The 10,072-nt window shown below is 38.1% G+C and overlaps 1 protein-coding gene and 1 long non-coding RNA gene across 2 annotated transcripts in view; both read right to left on the reverse strand.

Moving 5' to 3' along the window:
• Window positions 1–3,349: 3,349 nt before the first annotated feature.
• Window positions 3,350–10,072, reverse strand: part of LOC107655202 (uncharacterized) — an 8,796-nt gene continuing 2,073 nt past the window's right edge. The window contains exons 2-3 of the long non-coding RNA XR_001630403.1: window positions 6,501–6,503; window positions 3,350–3,407 (exon numbers count right to left, since the gene is read on the reverse strand). This is a non-coding gene — a long non-coding RNA (uncharacterized LOC107655202). The remainder of the gene's footprint in view (window positions 3,408–6,500; window positions 6,504–10,072) is intronic.
• Window positions 4,927–5,712, reverse strand: LOC107655201 (nuclear factor interleukin-3-regulated protein-like). Its single transcript, XM_016442622.1, has one exon. It carries the CDS (start codon window positions 5,710–5,712, stop codon window positions 4,927–4,929), a length of 786 nt encoding a protein of 261 aa, XP_016298108.1.

Raw genomic sequence — 10,072 nt, forward strand, 5'->3', positions numbered from 1 at the left:
TTTGTACAAAACAGTCTATGAATAAACTGAAAAAGAGAAGTGCTGTGTTTCACTTTCTCAGCAAAGATGCAAGATCTCTATCAATGCAATATTAATATGCTTTTACCGATTATAAAGCTCTGAACTCTGTACAAATCCAGATAATGATCCGTGCAGGCATTGTTCTGTGTTTTCAAAGTCTTTTGCATTGTGTTTCCATTTTTAATATGCACTGCACTTTTGTATTTTGTGATTGATGGATTTGTTATGGAAGTACTGAATCATTATTACGCCTACAAAATGTCTAGTAGCGTTGCTGTCTGGAATATTCATCTTCATGGTATAATTTTGCACTTTTGCCAACCTATGATGTCATTGCACAAAGCCTGTGCATATGGCAGGCAGTGACTCAAACTGAAAGAAAAACGTGTGATTGATGAATCAAGACTGTCATTAAGGAAGGATGTTTAAGAATGTGGTGTATCATTTTTTAAGCAATCATTTCTTCTGTTAGAGTTGGCATAGCTATAGGCTAAGTTTGCGGATGAAATATAACAATGCCACTGTTTACATTTTGGTGAATGACAGAAAAGAGATGACAATTAGTGTGATTAATGAATCAAGACTGTAATTAGGGAAGGATGTTGAAGAATGCGGTGTATATTTCTTAAAGCTGCCTTTACTTCTGTTAGTGTTGGTATAGCTAGGCTAAGTTTCTTTAAACAGTCTGTGGATACAATATGTTGTTTATATCTTTGATGAATGATATAAAAGAGTGATAGAATAGGTCTAAAATATGGATCTAAGATTAAATTGATTTAATAAGTGAAAAGAAAAGGTGCTAAGAGACAGTTAGCATTGCTATTTAGCAAATTGGTTGCAAGGGATATATACAGTGGGTACGGAAAGTATTCAGACCCCCTTAAATTTTTCACTCTTTGTTATATTGCAGCCCGATTAATCACGATTAATCGTTTGACAGCACTAATATATATATATATAGCTTAGCAATCAATGTACAAAAATATTTGACTGCAAAACTGACCTGTCTGACTGACCAGTCAGAATCCAAACTTATTAAGCTGTATCATGTAATTTGTTAAAATTAGCAAGTCTGTTAGCTTGTAGCTTCTGCTAGCACCATAGGAACTACCAGAAGTAGCCTAAGATAGATTTTCAACATTGATAAATACAAGAAAACAACTAGATCTGGCACTGGAGGATGTGGTTTACAGATGTAAAAGACAAAGACAATATACTTTTAACTTCCTATTATTTCTTCATTGTACTTCTCTCCCTTCATCTCTCAGGTGATTACAGCAGGAAAAAGAAGAAATGAAAAACTTTTAACAGTAAAGTGAGTGTGAAATGTAAGCTAATTCAGTTTTAAACAGCAAAAATGCTAAAAGCAACATTGGTTAATGAAGCAGTTTCATAGTTATGCAAGATTTCTTTGCGTTCGACTTGTTATGCGAGTCACTGAATCACTCGCTTGCCTTTAGTGGTAACTAGCGGATTGTTGCTCGGTCTCCCCACTTTGTGCAGTGTGTTTGCGGTGTATGTGCTGTAGACATCGCAATTGATCATGAACGGTGACTAATAAGTGCTGAGAAACCCCCACTCCACCTTTCCCACCCCTACACACCACTGAAACTTTTTTTGCAGGCCCCTTTCACACTTACAAACCGCAGCAGCCCCGTGGAGTCCTTCAACCTGTCACCAGAAGCAAGCAGCACAACTCACACACTTGGCCAGTCTCACTGCCGTAAGTGAAGGAGAAAACTCAATCAAGATAAAAGTAATACTCACTGCATATTATAATAATGAATTCTATGTTCTGTGTTACTGAACTCTGCTATGCTGTGTACAATAAATGAATAAAGTCAAAAAGCTGAGATTTTCATTTGCACTTTATTGTAAAAATGAAAACATTCTGAAGGTCATACAACTTAATGCAGCTAAACTAAAGATTGAAATAAAAGTGAATCTTTGTTAAAACAAAAAGTGCTAAAACAATATAAAAGTATATGTAATTTAAGTACCAATGTAGCTTAGCTGTTAGCATGACACTGCTGTACACTAGGTTCAGTAATAAATGACAAAGAGTGTACCTTGAGTTCAAGTTGCGAAAAAGTGTTTGCTAAATGCATACATGCAAATGCAAATGAATAAAAGTAAAATTACTTGATCACTATCTGTTTTTTTTTTGTTTGCAATCCATTACGATTGCAAAAAGGGATCAGTGATCTGATGGTAAAGGGAAAACTTAAGGTAAACCATTTTCAGCTAATCGTTATTTCTGCTTTTGTCTGTAAATCGTTCCATAATTGAATACATTCATATTTCATTAAATGAAATGTGAAGCTAAAATAGCATGTACGCAAAAGTGAATTACATAAACTGTATATCTAAATGAAAACGAGTTAGTCAATAACACAAGGTAAAATACAGTCGGTTTCAGATTTCAATTAGCATCACAGCTAATGGTTTGTCAGCAGTTATTGTTGCTAACATGTTACCATAGGCACGCATTTGTCTTCAAGCATTTAGCAAGAACTTAGCATGTCTATTGCTAAGTCCATTAAACAATTCCTGAATGCAAGTGGCACTCAGGAAGACTGAGAAGAGTTCAGATTCTTATGAACAAGTTCAAATGAGTCCCATATGACCATCAAAATGGCTCTTCACAGCCCCTGAAATACTGAATGTAGAGGTGTTTTGATTTCAACGGTTCAGGAGATTCAGCAAATTGTACAAACTGAAGGAGTGTGGAAGTAGGTTACTGATGTGAAGAAACCAATATTAAAATGATGGAGTAAGAAGTCATTTTGGCCAACAATCACAGAAGCAAAATTCCTGAGATGTGGAAGTTGGTTTTGTTGACCAGTCAGTGCATACCTGAGATATTTGTCTCTAAAAGCTGACCTTGATCGTGCATTTGTCTAAAACTGTATGCTATAAATTTAACAAGAGTTACAGCATCATCAGAGATCGGCGCTGTGTCATTTTTTACAAAACCTATACATAACGTTTTGTGCAGTTAAAAATAAAACATGAAATTGAATTAAAACTAGTTTACAGCAGGTATACCCTGCTCATGTGTTGCACTGGTTCATATGAACTCAAATCTCTAAAATTCTTTTCAAAAAATGTTTACAGAAAGTACAGGCCACTTATTGCATGATCACAACTTTAACTTTTGTGTAGCAAGCAAGCAATTGTTTTCACAGAGGTCAAAGATGACCTTACTTTACTATAAAATCTATATCTATAAATCTATATCTATAAAGTCACATGACTGAGATGTCACATGACACAGCCAGTGACAAGACAAAATGGAAGTCAAATAAAAGTACAAACATGCAGCCTCCACCAGTCCGATCGAAAGGATTTCAGAAATATCCTCTTATCCCCTCCTTTCAGACTCTCTGAGGCGTGGTGAGTTTCTCTAAAATCTCATTTGGTCTCATTTGCATGCATCTGATTGGTGGTTAACCAGTCACTGTTTTAGGCCTCTCAGAAACATATATTCACATTTTGAAAGAAACTTCATGCCATCAGTATCAGTTTACAATGTGCTTTGGATTATAATACATAACATATTTTAACTTCTTTTTCAGTTCTGTTTTTTTCAGTTTTTTTTCTTTTTTGTTTTGTTTTGTTTTTAATTAATTTTGTTAGTTGCTGCTTTGAGATCTCAAAACTAACAATTTCTGTAGCTCAAAACAGTAATACAATGCATTAGTAATGGTTTTGAATGCTGGGGAATGCATGAACTGTTAAAATGTGTAGTTTGCATGTGATATAATTTGCTTAAAGCATCTGTCAAATGTGTAAATGCCAGTCTAAAATCAGAGGCCGAATTAAATAAGACAGATTATATTCTGAATTAAACAAGAAGGTAGCATTGCTTTAGCTCAAACAGTGGATCATGATTCTAGCAACACCAAGGTTAAATTTTCAGGCAATGCATGAATGATAAAATGTATATATTGGATGCAATGTAAGTCGCTTTGGATAAAGGCATCTGCCAAATAAATAAATGTACATGCATACATATACATTACAAATGCAAGAAGTGAAATAAATGAAAATAAGGGGTTGTGAAAGTTATGGCAGAGTGAATGGTTCGATTCCTGTTCAAGTCCAACTTCGGTCAATTCCTTTTTCTATTCCTTTTTCTATTCCTATTTCTATTCCAAGTGCACACACACAGCAGTGAACAGACACACACTGTGAACACACACCCGGAGCAGTGGGCAGCCATATTGCTGCGGCGCCAGGGGAGCAGTTGGGGGTTCAGTGCCTTGCTCAAGGGTCTCACCTCAGTCGTGGTATTGAGGGTGGAAGAGAGCGCTGTACATTCACTCCCCCCACCTACAATGCGGGTTCGAGTCTCAGGTCCGGCAGGGATTGTAGGTGGGGGGGGTGAATGTACATCGCTCTCTTCCACCCTCAATACCATGACTGAGGTGAGAGACCCTTGAACAAGGCGCCGCAGCATTGGCTGCCCACTGCTCTGGATGTGTGTTCACGGTGTGTGTGTTCACTACTGTGTGTGTGCACTTGGATGGGTTAAATGCAGAGCACAAATTCCAAGTATGGGTCACCATACTTGGGCATACGTCACTTCACTTAAAAAAAAAAAAAAAAAGACTGTTCTCTCACCCCTACTTTCCTGTCTATATTAAAGGTTAAAAAAAATTAGTAAACACGTGCATCATTATCCCAATTCAAGTTTTCCTCTTTCCACCTCAATGATGGAAATATTGACTCTTTAAAATGTATCTCGGAAACTTTATCTGAATGTGTGACCTTTTGATCAAAGAAATATTTTTTTATCATGATGGTTTGCAACAAACTTCCTGGAATATAGCCAAGGTTCAGTCATCAAAAATGAGTAGGATGACTCATAACTACTGAGTCATTTTAGTCCAGAGCTTGATTTCAATCTGACATGTATGCAGGAATTGGAGATGCAGATTTAGCTCTGTTATCTTTGCGCTGTGATGTTTGCGTCTTCAGTCTTAGTTTATGCGGCAGAGCGGTGCTGGAATCTGCTGGCACCTGCTGCTCACCCTCCTCGTCCGAAAAGATCCTCTGATTCCCTGGCTGGAGCAGGGGCCGTCCTGCCCAAGATGCTGCTGCTGGGGTGAGGTGTGGAGGAAAGAATAAAGGTGCAGCTGTAGAAGAATGGAGACTGGGGAAGTCTAGGAGGTATGGGTGATTTCTTCGTATGGCCATAGGATGCGTAGGTAGGAATGCCGACCCAGGGTGGGTGCCAAGACAGACGGGTGCTTGTTGGATCCCCGACAGATTGGAAGCCTCTCTGTCTTGCTGTCTACCCCAGTAGAGGTCTTTGTCTGGGCAAGAAACCAAAGGTTGCGGCACCAAAGCGTGAAGCTGAGATAGAGCCCTTTGAGATGGGGAATAGGGCGTCCTAGGGTTAAGCAAACCGTATCGAAGCTTCAGAGCCAACAGCTCGGCTCGCAGACGAGCGTTTTCCTCGCTCAATGAAACCAATTGAGTCTCCAAAACATAGTCACTGACCCTTCGTTTCTCTCGGGAGCGCTTCGCCGCTTCATTGTTCTTGCGGCGTTTCTCCCAGTAGGTCGCATCTTTCTTGTCATCAGGTATGAATTCCCGTTTACGACGCAATCCCAGACCTCTCAGAGAGCTGTCTTCAGCTTCTCCCTCAGGTTCCCACATCACCCGTGAGAAAGCGGACTCCATTTTCACCAGGTGTGACTTTTCTGTTTGATTTCACACTAGATCCACCTGTTCTCTTTCTGTGTGTGGTGTCTGGAGTTACTCAGATATTAGTGCCTCTTCTCAGTCATGCTGTCGCCGGGAGCTTTACCTATAATGAAAGAGCACAGTTATTTCATTTGCAGGTGGTCTTGCTGGTTCATTCGTGTGTCAGATTTCACCAAGCAGTCATCAATGCGAACCAGAAGAAGTTATGAGTGTCATAGCAAAGCAATTTCTGCTGAACATGTTGACCTTTGCTTGCTAGAGACCAGCTTTGTTACAGGTGCCTTCCGTCTGAACCTAAAACTCTGTAATGTTCTTGTCATTAGGGGTGTAGATGAGGTAATATGTCAAAAAATCCCCTTGTGGTGACTGTTTTTGTTGTTGCAGTTACGCTAGTCAGTTGAACAGCTACACTATTGTTCTGCTAACTAATATTAAAGTGTTAAGTTTCAGCTCTCTGCCTATTAGCAATTGCCTGTACTGTTGATAGTTAAAAAGTGCTTGAGCGATGCTAATAGCAACAGCTTTTTTGAAGTGCCTTTGAAGTGTTAATCAACATTGGGGGTGTGTGCAGCATCCTGGACATGAATGCGACCACTGGGGTGATTCACACAGGGTGGGAACCCAAGTCTTCCCACCGGGGGTTCCAAAAACCCCCACATTGTCGGATAGGCCGTCATTTTGTGGGTTACCAGTGGAAGAATGATTGATTGTGAGGGACAGAGAGATCTAGTGAGACCAAACGCTATGCTAACAACTGTACTGACCTACTTCCTTTCTGATGTCATTGACACATTGTATTCTGTCTCTACACTGACACTTATAACTGGTAATTTTAGCCTCCTTTCCAGACAAAAGGTCAGATAAAACGTAATTTTCTTCCACACGATCATACGGGTCTCGTGTATTAGTTTTCTAAAGAGCATAAGAAAAATTAAACCTGCTGATCTAGATGATTATACAGTATTTGGACACTTGAATCACATTTACAAATGTCTGAATGCCATTGCATTAGATAGAAACCCTAGAATGCGAACTTTAATAAGTGTATTGATTATTTGGTAACTTGAAACCTAATAAACTTTTTTTTTTGTGCTACATGTTTTTAAAAATAAATGCCACTTCATTTGATATCTTACTCTGTCAGTGCTATTTTATCATTTAATATTTTGAGATATAGTACTATTATAGTTTTTATTAATATATATATATATATATATATATAATCTCGATTAAAGAGCATATGATCAAAATCTCAATAGTAGCATCAGGGTACACACAGATCTTCTAATTTTGTACATCTTGCATCTTGTACATCTAACCCCACACTCACTGTGGTTTCGTTTTTGTCTCCTCAGAACCTTTCTCCAAGTTAACAGAGTGTTTGAGTTTTCATGTAGGCTAACCACATCCTGTTCATCCCTTTCTTTGATCTTTTCTGCCTTTTTATGAGCTGGAAATCTGACAGCGAGGTGCATGTATGCTTACCACAGAGCAAAACAAATAGACTGTTAGGCCAAGCCACGAGCCAATGAAACACTGTGTGTTTGTCGAACGCAGTGCAAGAAGAGCATGTTCTTTGTGTGGAGGGGATGAATTGTGGATGCTCGCTAAAACCACAGCTATGAGACCACGCTTGCAATGCGGCACTATGCTGACCATTGTTAGCATGTGTGCTTGTGTGCGGTAACTTCACTATAATGTACAAATAGAACTGAAAAAGATAAACTAGATTTGCATTTCCAGATGGAAGAAACCGTGCTTGCAAGAACAGCATTGTCGTCTTACACATAAAAAAAAAAAAAAAGAATAGCATGAAATTGTCAAATATATGTTTAAAATCATTTATACTAAAGCCTTTAGATATACAAAGACGGTGCACTCATATTTCTTATGAATGGGAGAAAGTCTAACAGCAACATGGCAGAAATCCCGCCTAAATAAAAGAGCCAATCGCCAGTTGGTAAAGTGATCATGTCACTGCAGCTGCCGTTAGAAGTTCCAGTTGCCAGTCAGTGTTCAGAGATGCATGTTTAGGACTTCATGTTGGCTGGACCAGCCTGAAATATGAGCTTTTTTTAATACTATTTAAGAAATAGTTCATGTGCGATTTTGTTGCCGATTTGAAATATGATACTTATGTGAGTGTGGAAAGCAATTGCAAATATGACCGCCAAGTAAACTCACTTTCCTTAAAAGGGACTTTGTTTGTACTCAAAAAATCATGTTTTAAAAGCATAATAAGGTGGTTTTATTTTTCATGGTGAGGGTTGTCTCATGGTGGAATAATGTGATCAACTAAATCTTATTTGTTTTATCTTGGTAACCCCTCATTATTGAGAACTTTGCTGGCTATATAAACTAATCATGGTTGGCTGAATGGCACATAAAATGACTGTTAACCTTTTCTTTTGCATAATGCTTCTTCCACACCACTAGGTGTCAGTATAAGGTCAAGTTCAAAACATTAGTTCAAGACAAGTTTGGTATAAGTTTAAGTCAATCTTTAAATAGATGCAAGAATAGATTAAAAAAAAAAAAAAAAAGGTATCTAAATAGAGCGCTGCAGGGATGATGTATTTTTGTAGGCCAAAACCCAGAAAGGAGTTCGCATTTAGCACTTCTGTTTCCATCATGCTGAACTCAATGTTTTTTTTTAAATGGGTTTTTTGTTAAATACCTGAAATAAGGTCTGTGGTGAACACAACCTCAAGATATTTTCACATTGTATTCAATGACATAAAATACATCAGTTATACCTCTTTTTGAAGCTTTCACTTGTCTTGAAAAAGGCAGGTTGCTAACAAGTGGCTAAATGGGACTACAGAGGCTGTCAGGAAAAATAAACATCATTTGGACAGGCAAATTCATCTACTCACTTTTTAGTCACTTTCACAGCCTCATTGTGTTGGGCTCTTTGGTATTTTAACTCAAACTTTCAGGGAAAATGTTTTTTTTTTTTTAATAAAGACTGAATTTTTTTTTTTCATTTATAGCCTTCTTTTAGCTTTTTACTTCAGGTGGTTGTATTTAAGGCTTCAAAATTACTAATAGTTGTGTTCATTTGTGAAGATTATTGTGAAGATGAACGTAACGTGTAAGAATCATAAACTTTTGTTGGTCACAAAGCTTATTTTCTGCAATAATCCGAAAGCCAATGGACCCAATAGAACCAGGGTGATGCTAACTTATGGGTTGGCCGGCAAAAAATGTCATCACTTCATTACATTTTACTTTTAGATTTATTTATTTAGCAGACACTTTTATCCAAAGTGACTTGCAGCGCTCTATAGATCACTCGTCACATTTCAGTATGCAAATATTATATTGTCGGTTAGATTTTGAATGCTAAAACATTGATCCTTGATACGTAAACTCAATTTTACCCCTGGCCATTTCACGTTTTCCCATTGGTGAATGGAATTGTTGTACCTATCACCCATATAACTAGTGTTAGCTCGCAAACAGACTCATTTTTTAAAATAATTGTGTGGGCAACAGTGGTATGCTAACCACAGTGACATGCGGTTCTTCTCCAAGACTAATCTAATTCTCTTTATCAGTCAACATTTCTTAGTGATGTGTCAAAATAAAAGACTTTAAGGTGTCAATATGTTAATGGGCTGGTGGGTTATTAGCGTTGCAATTTGAATGGTGCTCACATGAGCATCGGCAACTTTGCTGCTCCCCTGTAAACACGTAGCATCAAGCTGCAGTCAAAATTCTCACCTTTTGTTTCCGATATTTGATTTGGTTTCATCACTATAGCTGTACTGATGCCATCTAAGACATCTCTTTATGATTATTGTAGCCAGTAATACTACCCTGTTTATTTTCAGCCAGTCACTGGAATGTGAAACTGTTGTGCATTTTACATAAGTTGCTAACTTGCGGATTGGCATCTCGCAGGCAGTTTCAACTAAATCTCTCTAAATTGTCTTACAGATTTTGAAAACCATCCCTGGGGGAATGTAAATTTGTGTTAGGCATTGTTGGCTAATTGTGAGAGGTTTCTGTTGTCTGCCAGCCTGCTAATGTGGACATGCGCTCATAGGATATGCTAGCAGTTTAGGTGTGGTGATGGTGACACGCTGTGTAGCTAAATATACCCTGTGCCTGCTTTGTTGCTATGCCACAGATATACACATACATGCATACACAAAGAGAAAGTCAAAAGAGGTTGTTCACATGCTTTTCCCCTTCCTGTGTTGACAATGAACAGAAGTTAGTCAGAAAACCAGAAAAGCTCTTGAAATACAATATGCCTCAGTGTAGCTTGCATAAATTAAAAAACATAAGAATCACTCTCTCTTTCTCTCTCTCTCTCTCTCTCTCTCTC

This window comes from Sinocyclocheilus anshuiensis, unplaced genomic scaffold (assembly GCF_001515605.1).
Source record: "Sinocyclocheilus anshuiensis isolate Anshui unplaced genomic scaffold, SAMN03320099.WGS_v1.1 scaffold735, whole genome shotgun sequence".
Taxonomy (NCBI): domain Eukaryota; kingdom Metazoa; phylum Chordata; class Actinopteri; order Cypriniformes; family Cyprinidae; genus Sinocyclocheilus; species Sinocyclocheilus anshuiensis.